We start from the raw sequence: 20007 nt of genomic DNA, 5'->3' as shown, positions 1-20007 counted from the left end.
TTTGATAATATCCAAGCCAAAGAGCATGTGAGCTTTACCCCCCAAAAAAGAGAGCATGTGAGCTTTTGTTACCTTCAATCATACCGGATGACAGTGTTGAAAACCAACAATCTAAATCATTGGCTTACGAGTTTATTTATCGTAAATTATTTTTGATCATTTAATGAAAAAATTGATAATATATATATTAAATTGTCATATGAACAACTGTTGATCACTTTTTAAAAGTATTATTGTCAAATTAACTCCTCAACTTAAAATTAAACATTAACAAATTTTTCACTGATCTAAATAATTTACAATTGACAAATATACGTATCAGTTATACCAATTTTTTATTTAAAAACTAAAATGACAAGCTATAACAGTTGATATAAAAGAATGAGAAGGATCGAGTGGGTCCTTCTCGCAATGGTCGGTGCAAGATGACAACTCACATCACTGCCAATTTAATATCGTTAGTTATTATATATTAATGCGTGAGAGCGTGACACGTTTCATATAATTCAGAATTAGGTTTATGGGAATCGTCGTTAGTTACCTTTCTTTTCCCTAACCCATTGGCTTCAGACCTCGCCATGCGATCATGTGACGGGTACGATGGGATAGGGTGGATGATCAAGAAAGCACCAAATTTGCTTTTAAAAGTTGGAGATCTCCATATATTTTCGATCTTATGCAAAATTACTTAATTAATAAGTACCTCTGCACCCGAAACGAATATATATAAATGTGTCTATATATTCAATAAATACTAAAATATGTTGGCGGATTAAATCTACCAAACAAGTTGTGTTTGTCATGTTCGTATCGTTTTCATGTTAGTTTCGTTATTTTAATAAGTCATGTATACATTATCATAACACAATAATATCTTAACAGGTTAAAAATATTTAAACCTTAACCGATCTGTTAAAATTAACAGTTTACCTAACCCTATTATTTTGCACCCATTAAGAATACTTTGTACTTTAATTAATAATCATATAAAATATTTCCTACAAAATTACTAAATATTAACATCTGAATTTGTAAGTTTCTTTTTGTTCAACAATAAGACCACAATAATTTCATTAAGCACAACAAATTTACATCCACGTGCCACATAAGTATTACTTTCAACACATCTTATTTCTACAAAATATCAAATGCTTTTAATTTAATGGTTCAAATGAGTTGAAACATGTACGTTATTCGTGTGTAAACCTGAATCAATCCAGTATTAATTGTTCTAAAAATTGCCGCCTAGGTGCTAAGCGGCTAACCACTGCTCCGATTAATGTCTAGGTGTTTGATAATTAAAAATGGGCGTCTAGACCTGTTGAGACGCCCGCCTAAACTGCCTAGCCCGTCCATACCTATCTAGGCACTCGCCTAGGTTGCGACTCACTTAAACAGAAAATATATAACTTTCATTTTGCATTTTATTTTTTTCAATAAATTGTAAGAGACTTGTTAAATACTTAAATAAGCACATATTATATGTTTGTTTCTCATGTTTTCATTATCTTCAAATACTTCATAATATATGTGTCATTCTATTTTGCAGCTTATGATAAAATTATATATATTTTAAGTATAAAAATACATTTATTTATATAAAATATAATAGATTTAGTTAAATCCGTCTAGCGCCTAGCATCATTTTGAACCTTATTAAATGGGTGTTTAACGAGTTAACCGTATAAGACACCTGACAATTTTTTTTTATGTCGTTTTGGATAAGGCTATTAGGTAGTGAATGAAATTGTCAAATCTTTGGCTGGTTAGCCTTTTATCTCATCTACTTAGACTTAATTATGTTATTTTTAGATGGTCCAAGAAATATTCATGCGAAGTAATATTTACTTTATTTTTCATCTTACATACTTTTGTTCAATTTTTGTTTTTCAGATTAAATAAAATTAAAGAATAATCAAAATAAGAGTGTACATAAATAATTTCATATGTTCATTTGCGAATGAAAATGATTACAATAATGGGGAAGGTAGGGTAAACATGTATCATGACTTAGCGTATGTCCCAGTTTAGGTTTATTACGTCTGCTATTTTATGACAAATTTGTACCGTTGGTGTTTGTGCTGGTGCCAGTACTACTTGTTGTGGCTATTTAAAAGATTACTATTTATGCTTGTGTGCAAATTATCTCCAGATTGATGAACTAGTTATACTAAGAAAATGTATCCAATGTAACAACTCTTATAATTGTTCTTGTTCATTAATAAAAATTATATCGCCTCTTGTTAAAAAACCAAAACGAAGCTTAAAGTAAAGATGATTTGATGCATGGACACCACACATTTTTCCTTTTGCAAGGACACACTCATTATTTATGCCACTCAAGGGGCCAACATCGACAGTACCATTAGTTTTCACATATATTTTTATTTCTTGACTGACGTAAATATGTGTTTGTGTGTATTGTTCGAAGAAAGAGTTCACCTAGCTAGCCTACCGATCTACCTACTTTCGTAATGGGCTAATAGCTTGTCAACAACGTGGACGTTACAAATCATATCTTGGTTTGAAAGAAACGCCCATAGATAGAGACTTCACTGCCATATAAAAACGCATGCATCTTTAATTTTGGGACTCAATAATGCAATATCAGTCATGAACTGAACATATGGTCGTGCATGGAGCTTAATATGGAAATTTAATTAATGGACTTAATTAACTTTAATGTTCACGATTGAATTTGGCTTCAAATTCGCATTTGGCTTCAAATTCGCATTTGAAGGGAATCAAACCTAAAATATTTCACTTATAAGTGAAGAAGAATAACAACTAGAAAGAGATTCTTTAACCAGAAAGAATTCAGTTCATATATAGGATACCTATCCAGAAGTTTTCGCAACTCAATCATGTATGATGGAATCATCAAAGATTTGACCATTTCAAACTCTGTCTGTAACTCACTATAGGCTCGAGAAACAAAGAGAAGATGTGTACGAATGAGATATCCAGCAACAAGAAGAAGGAAAATGATCACTAGACCGTAATACTAAGTGATTACTTCCTATGCCTTTAACCCTAATAATGGGAAATAGATCATCTCCGGATCTCTTCCTCCTAATTCACCAAATTAGTTGATATGTACCATTGAAATTTGATCAAATGACTACAAACAGATGCCCACTTTAATACTCGTTCTTCAACTCACTCTGTCTCAATTTTTATCACTATTCTTTCTATAGTCGAATTTAGAATGAGGTGTGATATCTAAACACTCCATTTTACTTCTTATACATCTTTTTTATTTTTGACCGTCATATCGAATGAACTAAAGAATATCAACGTATATAAATTATCAAGAGATGTGTGAGAAATAAAATAGGATGTGTGGATAACACATCCCTTTAGAATAAGCATCTCACTCATCAATGGAAGATAGAAAGACAAAAAACAGAATAAAAAAAGGAGAGAGCTGCCATCACTCACTTCTTGCTTCCCTACCTGAACGTGAGGTCACAAAGATGATATTTCTTAAAACAGTGCTGGGCCACCTGTTTGACAACGTGTGTGGCTAGGATTCGACAAGTCCCTATCGCCCATTCCAATTACGAGGAACCCGAGGAGCGAGGACGATAGCAACGGCCACGTTTCCCCAACGGCTACTTCCAATGGCGGGATCCAACGGTGGGACACGAACTGGCGGTTGCCGCCTACAGTTAAATATTTTAGTACGTAAAAAATGTAAAATTATTAAATAAAAAAATCAATAATGTAGCCGTTGGGTTGCATTCCTCTATAAAAAGGTGAAGGGGGGTAGAGAGCCAATTCAAGATTCCTCAAGGTAATGCAAAGTATACAAAAAATCCAATCAACTCAATCAATTGAGATATCTAATTATAATTTCTATGTTAAGATAATTCCTAGCTCTAACTTAATTCGAAGTTTTCTTCGTCTCTATTAGATGTCTTAATTTCTTATATTTGATCTACTTATCTCAACTTGACACGAATTCACTTTGATATTTTTATGATCTAAACTTTTTCTTGATTCAAATCTCGTGTAAATTTTTGTCACCAAATCTCTACAGAAAATCTTGCGTATATTAATCAAAGATTTTCTTAGTGCCGTAATTTGTTTATTTTGTTATATTTACACATCAAAATTCAGAAAAACTGCAATTTTCGGCTATGGAAACTGTTGTTGTAGAGCAACCAATCTCTGCCTGCAAGCAGATGAAAATGGTGAGAAGAAGCTCTGAAAATCTTGCTCCCATAAATTATAACTTCCAAGGAGGTCTCCTCCAAGCTCCTCCACCTTCTCTCTCTCTCTTCAACCACTACCGTTACCAACATCTTCAACAGGCGCAGAGGCAGCAGCATCAAAATCCGCCTCTCCTTCCTCTGCCGGTTCCCAACAGACCTCCTTATCACCACCAGTCTCTGCCGTCTCTTCCATCGCGTACTCGCAGCGCCTCCCGCCCTCCCGCCGCCAGGAAGACCAACAACATGATCACCAGAAGCCAATCTCTCACCCCGAAAAAGCCGAAATCTAAGCCCTCCAAGAAAGAAGAAGCTAATAAGCAGGACTTCAAAGCCATATCTGAGTGTTTGATCGCTTCCACCAACCGTTTGGGTCCCGATCCGAATGATCTTCCCATAGATGTTACTAGGGTTTTCTCATCGTCCATTGGTAAGAGTCTCGGTGGCGGTGGCGGTGTGGGTGATATGGAGAAGTTTTCAGGTTCCATTTTCACTCTCTCACCACCTCCGAGTAGCCTGCCCCTGCCAAGGTTTTCTCTGCAGCCAAGGCTTGGTTGCAACGCCGAGGCTGCAGCAGGGATCGACGCCGGAGCAACCGACAACCTCTGCCGTCTGTTACGTCTCCGATGAATGGTTGGGTGTTTGTCTTAGTAGTTGGTGATCATGGTTTGGTTTGTAGGTGTCAGTTGTGTAAATAAAGGCAAGTGAGAGGGTTAATTCGTGATGATAAATTAATCATGTAATCCCTCTCCTCACTTCTCCTTGAGGAAATTTGTGATCGCCACCTGTGTTTTTTATTGGGGTGCACAAAAAAAATACCAAAGGATGTTTTTCTTTTTCTTTTCAAATTTGTTTTTCCTTTTGTTGGTCTCCAAATAATAATGATATGAATGTTTTATGACTTAAATAGAGAGTTTCAAGTTTTTTAATTGGGGAATTGGTCAAAGTGTGTTTTTCACAGTGTTCTAAAAATCGGTTTAGGCGGCCGCCTAGGTGTTAGACGATAAAGGCCCGTTTCGATTTTAGGCAAATCGTTTCAAAAAATCGGTCTGCATCGTTTCAAAAAATCGGTCTGCAGCTAAGCGGTCCTAAGCGAATTTTATGTGTATATATATATATATATATATATATATTTTTTTTTTAATTATTAATTGTTTGCTTTTTTTTTTTTGGTTTTAAGGTGGTATACTTATTGAAATGATGTAGCTAATTTGTAAATAATGGATTTACTGCAAGTTTATCCAATAGTGAAACGAATTTGAGCATTTTTGATTCATACAAAGAAAAGAAATAAACTAGATACAACAAAGTTAAATAATCTAGTCTATGTCCAATTCAATGCAAGGATTATGGTTCAAGAATAAGAAGAATTTAGTCTGTCATCCAAATCCTCCTCATTATGATTATATGCTTCTTGTTTTTTAAATATTGAATTTTTTGGATGTATATAATTTGTGTATTTTTCTACTTCTATTTTGCATTTTATCATTATTTTATACAAGTATAGTTTATTTTTATTTTTAAATTTTTTTCAGGTGTAAATAGGCAGTTATTTACAAGATATATAATAAATTTACAAAAATCTGCCCACCTAGCCGCCTAGGCACTAGGCCCCTACCCACCGCCCGACTAGCGCCTAACGATTTTTAGGACGTTGGTTTTTCAAATCCTAGTTATTGAAATTATCCGTTTTTGAGTACGTTACCAACATCTATTTGCTACTTTGTCAGTCTTTAAATGTTATACAGTCGATATTTGAGCAACATACCATCGATATGTAAAGTTTTGATCACTTGAGGTTTTATTCCGATCGTTCTAGCCATGTTCCCAAGGACATGTACAAAACTCTAGCAGCACATATTTCATTTCGGCACAATCATATTCCCCTTTAATATGGCGGAAGCAAAACCACAGAATCATAAATCTTATAGCTGACAAATCTGTGTTGGTGAAAAAACACGTTCGGTATGACTTCAAACCTTGATCTCATATCTGTTAAATCTTAAATATACACTCAATACAAGGCATAAATCTTTAGATTTGTTAGGAACATGTCCCATAATCTCTTCCAATCTCCGGTATATATCAATTCTCAGTAAATTGGTGCTGGCAATTGGTGCACACATAGAAAGTAGTGGCCCCTTCATCTGCCGACCTCATCTAGACCCGTATCAAAGAAAGAAGGCAAGGCAGCATAAAAGATAATTAGACGACTCGAAAAAGAAAGAAGAAAAGATACTTAGATGATTGAGCGATTCTAGCATACCTGTCGGGAGTAATATGTATGCTCATTGTGGCCGCATTTTTCACACGTTTTAGCATCTGTCTGTTTACCAGAGAAAAATATCATCAGAAAAATTGAAAGCACATTCCTCCCAAACAAATACCACTGCTTTAAATGAAAACTGAAAAGCACAGCTACCTTTTGCAATTGCACCTTCTCTTCTGGAATTATTGATATGCCTAGATCTCTTCTAATATCCTGCAACAGGGACACACAGAGTAATAACTTGTTGCTGTGATGCGGAAAGAGATGTAAAATTCGACGCTATTTGTGTCAACTGACTAATTTCAATTTAATACTACAATCAGATCCAACATTTTGAGTGCATTATCTTTAACTAAACTCACTGCTTACGTATATTTTCGAATATTGTAAAAGGGGCATGAGAAAATATGAAGGGAAAAAAACTGTCCGACAAATCATAGTACATGTGCGAACCACGACAACTCAATTTAGTGTGCACACACAAAGTACACACAGACGATGGCTAGAATGATTATCCACAGCAGTAACTTTGTAAGATATTTCTCTTCCGGATATCTCTGAAGACAATTAAAATCATATTAGGTACAAAACTAAGAAAGGAAAAATATTTAAGTTAAACCTACAAAAATATAAAGCCCGAGACATGCCATGATTTGAGTTGATAAATTCTATAGCAGTTAGAATATAAAACACTTCCAAAGGTAAACTCTTTTCGAAATTGAGTATATACAACTAAAATACGGTATGGATTCATCCACAAAACAATTTTGAAACTAGAAAACAGATTAAAGATGCATAAGTTAACACAAATGGCCGAAAGCTTAAGTTTGCTCTACCTTTCACATTTCGCTGTAACTTGCAGAGAGGGCATTGAGCATACTTATTTGAATTCAAATTTAGCAAACTCCCACACAAGTCTCAGAACAAGAAATTGCGGCCTTGAGAGTATGCCATGAAATGCTTCTCCGATGCACCGTCAGATATCGTTGTTGCACCTGCAGTTGGAGCTTTACGCATTAACAAAGTCAAACCCAAAACATGTATTGAGCTCAGTTGAGCATTTCATCAAACAGCTGCCATGCAAGCTAATAATTTTGTCCAAAAAATCAAACTGGTATCTTAATTCATACTAATACAAACCCAACAGCGAATTCAAGAAACAAACTAGAAGCAACTACTGAAAAGACCGATGCATTATATAAACACAATTACTCAGAGGAATAAGTTAAAGAAGAAATTGAAGTTCAAATTAAGAATTTACATACGAGCAATCGTCGTGAGGAGAGTTGGCGACGGAAATTCCGCAGTGATAAAACCCTAATTCACAAATCCCAGTGTCTGCTAAATCTTAAACCCTAATTCCCAAATATTGTTCACTTTTAACAAAAATCACATTTTTACCTTTAACTGCCATTATTCATTACACATTTTAAAAAAACTTTTCATTAAAAAGTAAATTTTTTAAAATTTTTCATTAGTTTTCTTTAATTTTATAGAAATTTGGACTCGGCTGGTTTAGTTTCTAGGCTGTACGGGTTTCTAGTAACTTTCAGTTCTGGGCTTGGAAGTAGTTTATAAAGGCCCAAAACTCTCTATATTCCGGCCCTTTTAGCTTTTTTATTTTTGCTTTGACTTTTAGGAATTTCGTTGAATTTTTTTTACATGTATTATTATTAGTAGGGGGAGAGAATTCAAATATATTACAAAGATTTATGGAATAGAAGAGGTCGGATTGTAGCTCTCTAATAAAGAAAAAATATGGGAGGTTTTAGATTCGATACTCCGAGTTTATGAGTTTGCTTGACTGTGACTACTGATAAGGTGAAATTCACTGTAGCCACTATGGATAATCGTAAATTGCCACCAGTTGTCCTCATTTTTTAAAGAAAGAAAAATAAATAAAAAGAATTTGAATCCGGAATGCATGGATTGAAATTTATTGTGCTAAAATTCATTTATAAGAATTTGGAATTGTTATTCTTCGTAACACAACTACACATTATATTGTAGGTAGAAATTTTATTTTCGTTCCATATATTTTATTTTCAAATTTTGATACGTAAGTTGTAGCTAACTTTCAGATCCAAGCTCCGTCACATTGTACAAATAAAAATAGAAAAAGCTTGAAAATGTATGTGTAGTTGTGAATGTCATCGTTATGGTAAATGAGTACCACATGGTATTAATGTAGTAAGATGATGTGACTAAAGTGCAACCACCACTTCCACTTCAGTATAGTTTATACTTTTGTACTTGTAATTTTTTTTCTTCCTTTTCGAGGCAGTACAATAAACTGTATGCATATATACGTATTTGGAAATTCTGATCACATGCACGGTGGTCCATAGGCTTGAAAAATGTAGAGATTTTTCAATGTACGCGAAACACAAACATATATATTATATGTCATTAATAAAAAGACACTTAAAAGATAATAACATTGGTTCTGATCATAGTAAAATATCTCTTTGAAAAATGATCCACGCTTGGGCCCCAAGTAACTAATTTTCAACTTGTTGAGTTAATTGCTTTGTTATCCAACAGCTCAATTGAAAGCTATAGAACGGCAATTATGTTTTGGGTAGATTACAGTTAGAGAGCCGAGTAGTTGGTTGAAATGCCAACTGGTTATACAGCGTCTGCATTAATTGGCGGGAAATAAACACTTCTCTCCCTCACTTCTGTGAGAAAACAACTTCACTTTGTCTGTCGGCATTATGGAGGAAGTAGAGCTTGCCTCCGACAAGTTTTCGGACGGAAACCCGCTTCCGAAAATGGACAAACCAACGAACTCGACCAAGCAGCGCAGCGTGTCGTTCCTCGGACTTTTTGCTGCTGCTGACAAGGTGGACTGCGTGTTGATGTTTTTGGGAAGTGTTGGGGCTTGTATCCATGGTGGTGTGCTTCCTGTGTTCTTTGTTTTATTCGGTCGCATGATCGATTCGTTAGGACATCTGGCGATGAATCCACAACAACTGTCTGCCCGGATTTCCGAGGTAAGATCAAACGTTTCGGAATACCTTTTCGCTATCCTTTCGTGCGATGATGTCCTGTTTCGATATATGTATTTGAGTTTTCCCTTTTTCTTTTATTTGCAGTATGCTTTGTACTTGGTATATCTTGGACTCGTTCTTTTCGCATCAGCATGGATTGGTACGTTTTGTAAATTACACTCGTCAAATTAGTTATACGAGCATTAGTATCAGCAGACCTGAACGTAGCCAAGTTGGTTAAGTATAAGTATCCTTGCTGACGCTTTAATTTTCAGGTGTAGCATTCTGGACGCGAACCGGGGAGAGGCAGACAGCTCGTTTGCGGATGAAGTATCTCCAATCAGTTCTAAACAAGGACATTAATTTTTTCGACACTGAAGCCAGAGACACCAACATTATTTTCCACATTTCAAGTGATGCAATTCTAGTGCAAGATGCAATAGGTGACAAGGTAATTCGCAACCAAAACTGTTGTGAAATCTCTCGAAGAAGGTCCTTAGAGTAACACAATTAACATTGTTCCTTGTATCTTCTGAATGCAGACTGGCCATGCTTTGCGCTACCTTTCACAGTTCCTTGTTGGATTTGCGATCGGTTTTACATCGGTATGGCAGCTTACGCTTCTGACCTTGGCTGTGGTTCCATTCATAGCTATTGCAGGTGGAGCTTATACTATAATCATGTCTACCTTATCCGAAAAGGGTGAGGCTGCTTACGCAGAAGCCGGCAAGGTTGCTGAAGAGGTAAACTACTGTCCTAGGCATTTCTCGATATCTTACTCATCTTGCCGCATATGTAGCCTATTTTCATCACACATGTTGCATACACCAGGTTATTTCGCAGATTCGTACAGTGTACTCATTCGGGGGAGAGGACAGAGCCATTGAAGCATACTCAACCTCACTGAACAAGGCCCTCAAGCTGGGAAAGAAGACCGGTGTTGCGAAAGGAGTTGGTGTAGGGTTTACATACGGGCTGTTGTTCTGCGCTTGGGCATTGCTTCTCTGGTATGCCAGCATACTTGTAAGGCATCATGACACGAACGGAGGGAAAGCATTCACAACAATCATCAACGTCATCTTCAGCGGATTGTAAGTCCACTCCAAATTATGTGTGCATTTACTATTTCCAGTTTCGTGATTAAAGCAGACCTTTTTCTTATTTAGTGCTCTTGGCCAAGCTGCTCCAAACCTTGGTGCAATTGCAAAAGGGAGAGCTGCTGCTGGTAATATCATGACGATGATCGATTCGGATTCCAAATCCTGTAAGGTCACGGACAACGGAATAGTGTTGCCGAAAGTGTCTGGGCAGATTGACTTCTGTGAGGTTGGTTTCACCTATCCATCACGATCAAATATGGTGTTCGATAACTTGAGCTTTTCGATTGGAGCTGGAAAGACTTTTGCAGTTGTTGGCCCTAGTGGTTCAGGAAAGAGCACCGTTATATCCATGATTCAGCGATTCTACCACCCCGTTTCAGGTATTCTGGTCCTGTCTAATAACCATTTCGTTTCTTGTTTTGAGGTCTAAATCATGAACCAATTTTTGCAAGGTAAAATACTGTTGGATGGACATGAACTTGGAACTCTCCAACTGAAATGGTTGCGAGAACAGATGGGATTGGTAAGTCAAGAACCGGCATTGTTCGCGACTACTATAGCCAGCAATATTTTGTTCGGTAAAGAAGACGCAGACCTGGATCAGATCATGGAAGCTGCTAAAGCTGCAAATGCACATTCTTTCATTGAAGGATTGCCTGATGGCTACAACACTCAGGCAGGAGAGGGAGGAACTCAGCTTTCCGGAGGGCAAAAGCAACGAATAGCCATTGCAAGAGCAGTGCTGCGAAACCCGAAAATACTACTCTTAGATGAGGCCACAAGCGCTCTTGATGCAGAATCAGAACTAGTTGTTCAGCAGGCACTAGAGAAAATCATGTTGCATCGAACTACAGTAATCGTTGCTCATCGATTGTCCACTATCCAAGATGTGGACACAATCGTTGTCTTGAAGAACGGTCAGGTTGCTGAGAGTGGTAACCATTCGGACCTGATGTCCAAGAAAGGGGAGTATGCAAATCTGGTGAGCATGCAGGTACTGGAACGGGGTAAAGATTCTGGCTTAGTATCTGGACATTCTTCGAGAGAATCCAGCTTTCGTGGAACCACAAATAACTATCCGCAGGAGGACAAGGCAATCAGTACAAAACAGCAGAAGCCAAGCGATCAGACCAGCTCTGCTGCTGCACCAGTATGGGAATTAGTGAAACTAAATGCGCCCGAGTGGCCTTACGCAATACTGGGGTCAGTCGGTGCAGTTCTCGCTGGCATGGAAGCTCCTCTTTTCTCCCTCGGGATAACTCATATATTGACAGTGTTTTACGCTCCTGGCGGCTCTCAAATCAAACATGTTGTTGATAGGATAGCTCTCATATTTGTTGGCTTGGCTGCTGTCACTGTCCCAATATATCTCCTGCAGCACTACTTTTATACATTGATGGGGGAGCGGCTCACAACTCGCGTTCGTTTATTAATGTTCAAAGGTTCTTCTCGACCTCAAAGATTGAACCATATTTTTATTTCTCATATAATGCACATTACGAAATCCATCAAAACTGAGAACGGCGTTCTTGTTTTTGACTGCAGCCATCCTTTCGAATGAAGTTGGTTGGTTCGATTTGGAAGAGAATAACACCGGATCACTGACATCAACTTTAGCAGCAAATGCAACGTTGGTGCGAAGCGCTCTAGCTGACCGTCTGTCAACAATCGTGCAGAATCTCTCCCTCACGGTGACTGCTTTTGTTATTGCCTTCACGTTTAGTTGGCGTATGGCAGCTGTCGTGAGTGCCTCCCTTCCCCTACTTATTGGAGCTTCCATAACTGAGGTCAGAATAAAAAATACCACCGTTCTGTTAAAAGCTGTATTAAACTAAACATGGTAAATACTAAAAATATATATGACAATATTTGAGAATTTCTTATATATTCATTAATCTTCAAAGTGGAGTATATATAGGAGTTACAATTTATATTACATATGTATTTCACCAACGTGAGACAATAAACTACTATTTACACTTTAACTAATATATAACTCGCAACACTCCCCCTCAAGTTGGTGCAAAAATGTCACACATGCCCAACTTGTCAAGCAAGTTGGAAAACACACTATTAGACACAGCCTTAGTAAGGGCATCAGCAAGTTGATCTTCAGATCTCACAAACGGAAACATAATAATTCCAGCATCTAATTTTTCCTTAATGAAATGTCGATCAATCTCTACATGTTTTGTTCGATCATGTTGCACTGGATTATGAGCAATCTCAATAGCAGCCGTGTTATTATAATGAAGTTTCATAGCACCTTTGTGTTTAAACCCAAGATCTCTCAACAATTTTTTCAACCACAACAACTCACATACACCATGAGACATACCACGAAACTCAGCTTCTGCACTTGACCTAACCACCACTTTTTGTTTCTTGCTTCTCCAAGAAACTAAATTACCACTCACAAATGTAAAGTATCCAGATGTAGATCGCCAATCAGTGATAGAACCTGCCCAATTTGCATTTGTATACCCTTCGACATTCAAATGACCATTCTTGGAGAAAACCAGGCCTCTACCAGGAGCCATCTTCAAGTACCTCAAAATACAGGTTACTGCATCCATATGAGCTTCATTGGGTGAGTGCATAAACTGACTTACCACACTACCTGCAAAAGCAATGTCAGGGCGAGTGTGAGACAACTAAATTAATCTCCCCACAAGCCTCTGATACTGTTCCTTATGAGTAGGAACTTAATCTGGAAATAAGCCCAGACGATGATTCTGCTCAATCGAAGTATCAACAGGTTTGCAATCTAACATACCTGTTTCAACTAACAAATTCAGAACATATTTCCGTTGAGACAGAAAAATACCATGCTTAGATCGTGCAACCTCGATTCCAAGAAAATACTTCAATTCACCAAATTCTTTCATCTCAAACTCAGTAGCTAGGTACTTTTGAAGGCGTTGTATCTCCTTCTGATCATCACCAGTCACTATCATGTTATCCACATAAATAATCAATGCAGTTAGCTTACTGTTTTGTCGCTTTAGAAACAAAGTATGATCTAAATGACTCTGGATATACCCAAACTTCTTCATTGAACTTGTAAACCTCTCAAACCACGTTTTAGGAGATTATTTCAAACCATACAAGGCCTTTTGTAATCTGCATACAACACATTTTCCAAGAGATGTTCCAATACCAGGTGGGAGATCCATATACACTTCCTCCTTAAGATCACCATGAAGGAAATCATTCTTAACATCAAACTACAACAGATGCTAATCCTGGTTTGCTGCTAAGGACAGAAGAACATGCACAGTATTAAGTTTGGCAACAGAAGCAAAGGTCTCCTGATAGTCCACCCCATAGGTTTGAGTATAATCCTTAGCAATTAATTTGGCTTTATAACGGTCAATAGAACCATCTGCTTTGTGCTTAATAGTAAACACCCATCTACATCCAGCGGCTTTCTTCCCGTTTGGTAAAGGAACCAAATCCCAAGTAGAATTCTTTTCAAAGCTTCCATCTCAACTTTCATGACATTAACCCACTTAGGGTCAGACAAAGTATCTTGCAATTTTGTTGGAATTGATATACTAGATAGCTGACATATGTAAGATGCATATGGTTTGGACAAACGATGAGTAGACACATAATTGTTGATAGGATATTTGGCTTTGGCATGCATATCAGGCTTATATTGTACTTACCATCTATTCGAATCTGCACTTCACTCCCCCTCTCCCCCTGAAGTGGAGAGTCGGAAGAGGGCTTCACAAAATACAAAATTTCCTCATGGAATGTGACATCCATGGTAATATAAGTTTTTTTAGTCAGAGGATGATAACACTTATAGCCTTTTTTATTGTTAGCATACCCAATAAAGACACACCGAAGAGCACATGCATCAAGTTTACTCCGCTGATGAAAGTAGACATGCACATATGCAATACACCTAAACACTTTCGGAGGAAGCTTTGATACATAAACAAGATAAACATGTTTTTGTAGCACATTGAACGGTGTCTGAAAATCAAGAACCCTACTTGGAACACGATTGATCAAATACACAGCAGCCAAAACAACATGACCCCACAAATGATTAGGAACACATTTATCAAACATCAAGGAGCGAGCAACCTTTATTATTTGACGATTCTTTTGTTCGGACACACCATTTTGTTGGGGTGTAAACGGAGTAGTTGTCTGGTGAATAATACCATGATCACGAAAAACATGTCAAAGTGTGATTCACATATTCTCCTCCGTTATCAGACCTGAAGACCTTAACTTTGGTTTGAAACTGAGTAGACACCACTGTACAAAATTCTTGAAGAAGTAACGGAACATCATTCTTATTCTTCATAAAAAACACCCAAGTTAATCGAGTACAATCATCAATAAAAGTAACAAATCAAAGGAATCCATTAGAAGTAACTTTCGTCAGACCCCACACATTAGAATGTATCAAATCAAATGGCAAAGTAGCTTTAGAATCACTTACGGAAAAAGAAGCACGATAGCCATGACACATGTTTCATACTTGAACTCTGAATCACTACAAGTGTGAAACAAAGAAGGAAATAGATGTTTCATATAACTGAATGATGGATGTCCCAATCGTCGATGTCACAACCAAATTTGATGTTTGTCATCCACTTTAGCATTTAAAACTTGATGATTATTTGGACTAGAAACAACAGTATCCTCCATAATCAAGATGTACAAACCCCCTATTCTTTTACCATGACTAATTATCTTCTGAGTTTGAATATTTTGAAAATAACAATACGTAGGGTAGAAGTGAGCAGAACAATATAAGGTATCAAGAAGTTTTCATATCGACAAAAGATTGCATTTAACATCAGGAACAAGTAAAGCACGGACCAGTGATAAGGTTGGAGTCAGAGAGATAGTGCCTTCACCTTTCACAGGGAATGTGCTCCATTTGTACTAGTAATATACGAATCACGAACATAGTCATATAACTCATCAAACACTTTAGGGTCACTAATCACATAATCAGTAACCTTAGTATCAATTATCCATTGTAGCAATCACTGTTTACGGCACTGTAGAGGACCAATGTTCCCAAAGCAGACTACTGTTCACGCATTGTACTGTAGCACGACACTATTCACTTTTTTTTTTCCACGAAGGAAATCACGAAAAATATGGACACAAAATTAAAGCACACAGGTCACCAAGAGCGAACTGCTCTGATGCCATATTAAAATAAATATGGTAAATACCAATATTAAACTAAATATGGTAAATACCAAAAATATATATGACAATATTTGAAAATTTCTTATATATTCATTAATCTCCAAAGTTGAGTATATATAGGAGTTACAATTGGTATTACATATGTACTTAATTAATATGGGACAATAAACTAATATTTACACTTTAACTAATATATAACTCGCAACAAGCTGCACATTGTTTATTTTTAATTGTTGTTATCTTCAATCCAACATATGTTCGGTTTTCTTGATTTGTATCCACAGCAACTGTTTCTGAAGGGATTCGGAGGGGACTACAACCGTGCCTACTCAAGAGCAACATCCGTTGCACGCGAAGCGATTGCCAACATACGTACTGTAGCTTCATTTGGTTGCGAAGAACGGATATCACTCCAGTTTTCCTTGGAACTAAACAAGCCAAACAAACAAGCAGTTCTAAGAGGCCACATATCAGGCTTCTGCTACGGTTTATCGCAATTTTTCGCATTCTGTTCTTATGCCCTTGGCCTTTGGTATGCATCAGTACTAATCAAGGATAAAGACTCGAATTTTGGAGATATCATGAAGTCCTTTATGGTCTTAATAGTCACTTCACTGTGTATAGCAGAAACCCTAGCTCTCACACCAGAAATTATGAAGGGATCGCAAGCGCTCAGCCCAATTTTCAGTATCCTAAAGCGAGAAACAGCCATACATCGTGATGATCCCAGATCAAATGTTGTTGCCAATGTCAAGGGAGATATAGAGTTCAAGAATGTGAGTTTCTGGTACCCTGCAAGGCCGGATATCACCATTTTCGACTATTTGAATTTACGGGTTTCAGCAGGAAAGAGCCTTGCTGTAGTCGGGCCAAGTGGTTCGGGGAAGAGTACAGTGATTGCACTGGTAATGAGATTTTATGACCCCGTTTCTGGTAGAGTTCTAATTGATGGATACGATATCAAAAGCTTGAACTTGAAATCATTGAGGAAGAGAATAAGTCTAGTTCAGCAGGAGCCGGCATTGTTCTCCACAACAATTTATGAGAACATAAAGTACGGGTACGAGGAAGCATCGGAAGTAGAGGTAGTGACAGCGGCGAAAGCAGCGAATGCACACGGTTTCATTAGTCGAATGCCTGAAGGGTACAAAACTCAAGTGGGAGAGAAAGGAGTGCAGTTATCCGGAGGGCAGAAGCAGAGGGTAGCAATTGCCAGAGCAATACTGAAAGATCCATCAATTCTTCTTCTGGACGAAGCAACGAGTGCATTGGACACAGAGTCTGAGAAGCTGGTCCAAGAGGCTCTTGACAAGCTAATGGAGGGTAGAACAACGATTATGGTAGCACACCGGTTGTCAACCATTCGTGATGCAAATCGGATCGCCCTGCTACAAAATGGTAGGGTGGTCGAAATGGGAAGCCACGAGCAGCTGATTGGAAGACCCGGTAGTCTCTACAAACAATTAGTTAGTCTACAGCAACAAAAGACAGACGCGATCGATTGATTCAAAGGCGTTATATGCTAAACTTCTTATGACATAAAAGGTAACGCGTAAGAATATTTTCGATCACAAACTGTGCATAGTTTTGTATCGAAGACGTAGACAAGCATATGTAGTTTTCAAAGGATGTATTAATAAAGACCGCTATTGTATGCTTTTCACTTTTGCGACCAAACTGTGTTATACAGGCATTATCCGGAAAGAGTTGATGCAATATATGAGAAAGACGGAGAAGTACGTGTTAGCAAAGCTAACTGTCACTTAAATACATGAACACAAATCTTAAACAAACCAACTAAAGCTATCACATGAATCCCTAAAATGTCAGTACATACTATACATACACCACGGTTTGCTGCTTCAGCAAAGGACTTCGAGTACAAAGGAGGTAGCGGTGAAGAAAGGTCGGCAGTCAGCAAATCATCTCATAAATCTACTCGTTACTTCACAATATGTAGCAAGCCCTTTGTCCCTTTCTCTTCTTCTTTTGCTTTGGTGGCTGGAGCACCACCTTAATGGCCGCATCAAAAACAGCTTTCACATTCTGCCATTAAAATTTTCAATGAATCATGTCAACGAGGGGTGAAGACATATGACAAATTTGGAGAGAGGGCAAGACAAAAATATGCATACCTGTTGTGTTTTCGAGCTACACTCAATGTATGCAGGCGCTCCAATCAGTTTCTTCAATTCCTCTCCCTTAGGCCAAAACGACAATCAAAGGTCAGTAAACCAACTTAGAAAGATAATATTTAGGTTGTGGGTGAAGCAATAGTCTTACCTGATCAGTAGTAATGGGAACTGCACCAGAATGGTCTATAAAAAATTGTTTATCATCCCGCAGATCTGCAATGAAAATCATAAAACTGAGCACCTCGTTCACCAAAAGAGTAAGAAAATTGAGTAGTAACTAATAAGTGATGACAATAATGCTCCAGATAATGAAAGAAATGTTGACTCAAGAACAGGAATAAAAGTGATAAATTGCTAAACGACCAAGTAACCAAAAGATCAATCTTAAAATAGTGTGGTATTGAAGACAATATCGAAACTAATAGCTAGTATTCAATGAAGACTCAAAGAAATTTAGAAATAACTGAACCATGACACTGGTCGCTACATGGAAGAAATGGGGAAGTTATACGTCCACAGTCCCAAAAGTTACAGGGACCCTAAAGCATTAGATCAGACACCAGCACAAACATAGGACAATTAGCATGCACTAGAACAATAAACAAATACATTACAAAGGGGTTGAGAAAAAGATCTTACCGAGCTTTGTTCCAACCAGAATTATTGGAACGCCAGGTGCATAATGGCGCAGTTCGGGAATCCACTGAAACAGAAAACAAAATATCAAACAACTCATCGACACACCAATGAAGACATTGTATACTGAAATTATTGCAAACACAGATACTAAGTAAAACAGAAAGTAAACAGGATTGTAAAGAAGATGTGGAACCTTTTTTGCAACGTTTTCGTAGCTGGCCTTGCTTATGAGAGAGAAAGCAAGGATAAAGACGTCCGCCCCTCGATAGCTCAAGGGCCTTAATCTATTGTAATCCTCCTGCCCTGTTAGAATATGGTTATTAAAACTCCCAAAATACAGGGAAAAACAAAAGCAAAATGAAACGAATTCGCATGTATAACAGGGGAGTGAGTGAGTAGTAAAATCACCAGCCGTATCCCACAAAGCTAGGTTGACAGTGCTCCCATCCACAACAACATTTGCACTGAAATTGTCGAAAACAGTCGGTACGTAGTCCTGTTTTTCGATTACAACCACAAACTTAGTAAATTATATGAAAATCCAAGTTCAACTACGCAAATTAGCACGATAACAACTTCGAAAGAAACGAATCCTACGGCTAATGAAACACCAGACAGAAATGTGGAGCCGCAGAGAGTTAACAATAATTAAGAATAAAAAAAATCTTCGATAAAACTAATGTCGTTCTTCAGTTAACTAAATCAAGGTTCAAGTTTGAACTTTAGTGAAATATAATCAATGTTCGAAGTTTGCCTATGATTATGACGGCAGCTGGACAAATAAGACAAAATCCCCGAAATTTCCGGAGGAAGAAGCAAGAACTGAAGCATACAGCTGTACTGAACTGGGAAGAAGGAAGGCGGTAAAATTACGAAAATGGGACTGACCGTGGGAAAGGTGTTGCTGGTGTAGGAAATCAGCATGCAGGTTTTGCCGACGGCGCCGTCGCCGACCGTCACGCACTTTATGAACCTGGAGGCGCTCATTTCACTTTTCAAATTTTCCACCCTAGAGACTGAAGCAGCAGATCTCCACCCGAAAATATCTCCTTTTCCGACGCTTCTACTTCCTTCTGAGATCAGCAAGACGCCATCTTTGCTAGCAGAACCCCTAATTAGGTGAGAGAGAGAGAGAGAGGGAGAGAGTGAGGGAGTGGGAAGAAATTGAAATTTGAAAGAGCGAAGACGACTGGGATGAGAGTCAAAAAGTATAAATTCTGGTCGGAGCGCTGACTGACCTAGCCATTAACCAAGCTAAGCTTTTGCCAGCTGGCACACCTCCCTTATCTGCTTATCTTTTTCCTCTTTGCTTTTGCCCTTTTTGGTTCAATTTTTTCTTTTTGAAAAAAACTCATTTTTTTTAAAAAAAAAAAAAATCCTTTTTGGGTTAAATCAAAATTTCAATTGCTTATCTTTCAGTAAAAACTTGCTTTAGAAGATGTTGCTTAGGCGATTATCCATTATTTT

At 37.6% G+C, this 20007-nt stretch overlaps 3 protein-coding genes and 1 pseudogene across 4 annotated transcripts; 2 read left to right on the top strand and 2 right to left on the bottom strand.

Moving 5' to 3' along the window:
• The first annotated feature begins 3773 nt into the window (after nucleotides 1-3773).
• Nucleotides 3774-5121, top strand: LOC126604983 (uncharacterized). Its single transcript, XM_050272332.1, has one exon. It carries the CDS (start codon nucleotides 4143-4145, stop codon nucleotides 4842-4844), a length of 702 nt encoding a protein of 233 aa, XP_050128289.1. The 5' UTR covers nucleotides 3774-4142; the 3' UTR covers nucleotides 4845-5121.
• A 1061-nt stretch (nucleotides 5122-6182) lies between these two features.
• Nucleotides 6183-7472, bottom strand: LOC126605749 (DNA-directed RNA polymerase III subunit RPC10-like; annotated as a pseudogene).
• A 1674-nt stretch (nucleotides 7473-9146) lies between these two features.
• LOC126602383 (ABC transporter B family member 13-like) lies at nucleotides 9147-17429 on the top strand. Of its 2 annotated transcripts, none has more exons than XM_050269225.1 (9): nucleotides 9147-9479; nucleotides 9582-9636; nucleotides 9752-9927; nucleotides 10019-10219; nucleotides 10308-10567; nucleotides 10643-10956; nucleotides 11029-12018; nucleotides 12122-12318; nucleotides 16051-17429. In XM_050269225.1, the coding sequence occupies exons 1-9, from the start codon at nucleotides 9201-9203 to the stop codon at nucleotides 17269-17271; spliced, it is 3693 nt and encodes a 1230-aa protein (XP_050125182.1). In that variant the 5' UTR covers nucleotides 9147-9200; the 3' UTR covers nucleotides 17272-17429. The 2 variants fall into 2 exon arrangements, with proteins under 2 accessions (XP_050125182.1, XP_050125181.1); XM_050269224.1 differs by having other exon boundaries at nucleotides 12122-12363.
• Nucleotides 17430-17459: 30 nt separating this feature from the next.
• On the bottom strand, nucleotides 17460-19735 carry LOC126602385 (rac-like GTP-binding protein ARAC5). The gene is made up of 7 exons (XM_050269229.1): nucleotides 19429-19735; nucleotides 18949-19036; nucleotides 18734-18843; nucleotides 18541-18604; nucleotides 18050-18114; nucleotides 17902-17967; nucleotides 17460-17812 (listed from the first exon to the last, which is right to left on the bottom strand). The coding sequence occupies exons 1-7, from the start codon at nucleotides 19525-19527 to the stop codon at nucleotides 17714-17716; spliced, it is 591 nt and encodes a 196-aa protein (XP_050125186.1). The 5' UTR covers nucleotides 19528-19735; the 3' UTR covers nucleotides 17460-17713.
• Between the last annotated feature and the right edge of the window lie 272 nt (nucleotides 19736-20007).

This window comes from Malus sylvestris, chromosome 15 (genome assembly GCF_916048215.2).
Source record: "Malus sylvestris chromosome 15, drMalSylv7.2, whole genome shotgun sequence".
NCBI classification, from domain to species: domain Eukaryota; kingdom Viridiplantae; phylum Streptophyta; class Magnoliopsida; order Rosales; family Rosaceae; genus Malus; species Malus sylvestris.
The sequence above is the reverse complement of the archived record's forward strand: the minus strand, read 5'-3'. Positions and strand labels throughout refer to the sequence as shown.

Bases quoted from the DNA above. Each gene is read 5' to 3' on its own strand.
- LOC126604983 (XM_050272332.1), top strand. From the start codon at position 4,143: ATGGAAACTGTTGTTGTAGAGCAACCAATCTCTGCCTGCAAGCAGATG.
- LOC126602383 (XM_050269224.1), top strand. From the start codon at position 9,201: ATGGAGGAAGTAGAGCTTGCCTCCGACAAGTTTTCGGACGGAAACCCG. The intron at 9,480-9,581 runs GTAAGATCAAAC...TTTTATTTGCAG, and splicing joins TGTCTGCCCGGATTTCCGAG to TATGCTTTGTACTTGGTATA. The intron at 12,019-12,121 runs GTTCTTCTCGAC...TTTTGACTGCAG, and splicing joins TCGTTTATTAATGTTCAAAG to CCATCCTTTCGAATGAAGTT.
- LOC126602385 (XM_050269229.1), bottom strand. From the start codon at position 19,527: ATGAGCGCCTCCAGGTTCATAAAGTGCGTGACGGTCGGCGACGGCGCC. The intron at 19,037-19,428 runs GTCAGTCCCATT...ATCGAAAAACAG, and splicing joins CCAGCAACACCTTTCCCACG to GACTACGTACCGACTGTTTT. The intron at 17,968-18,049 runs GTAAGACTATTG...TTTTGGCCTAAG, and splicing joins TTCCCATTACTACTGATCAG to GGAGAGGAATTGAAGAAACT.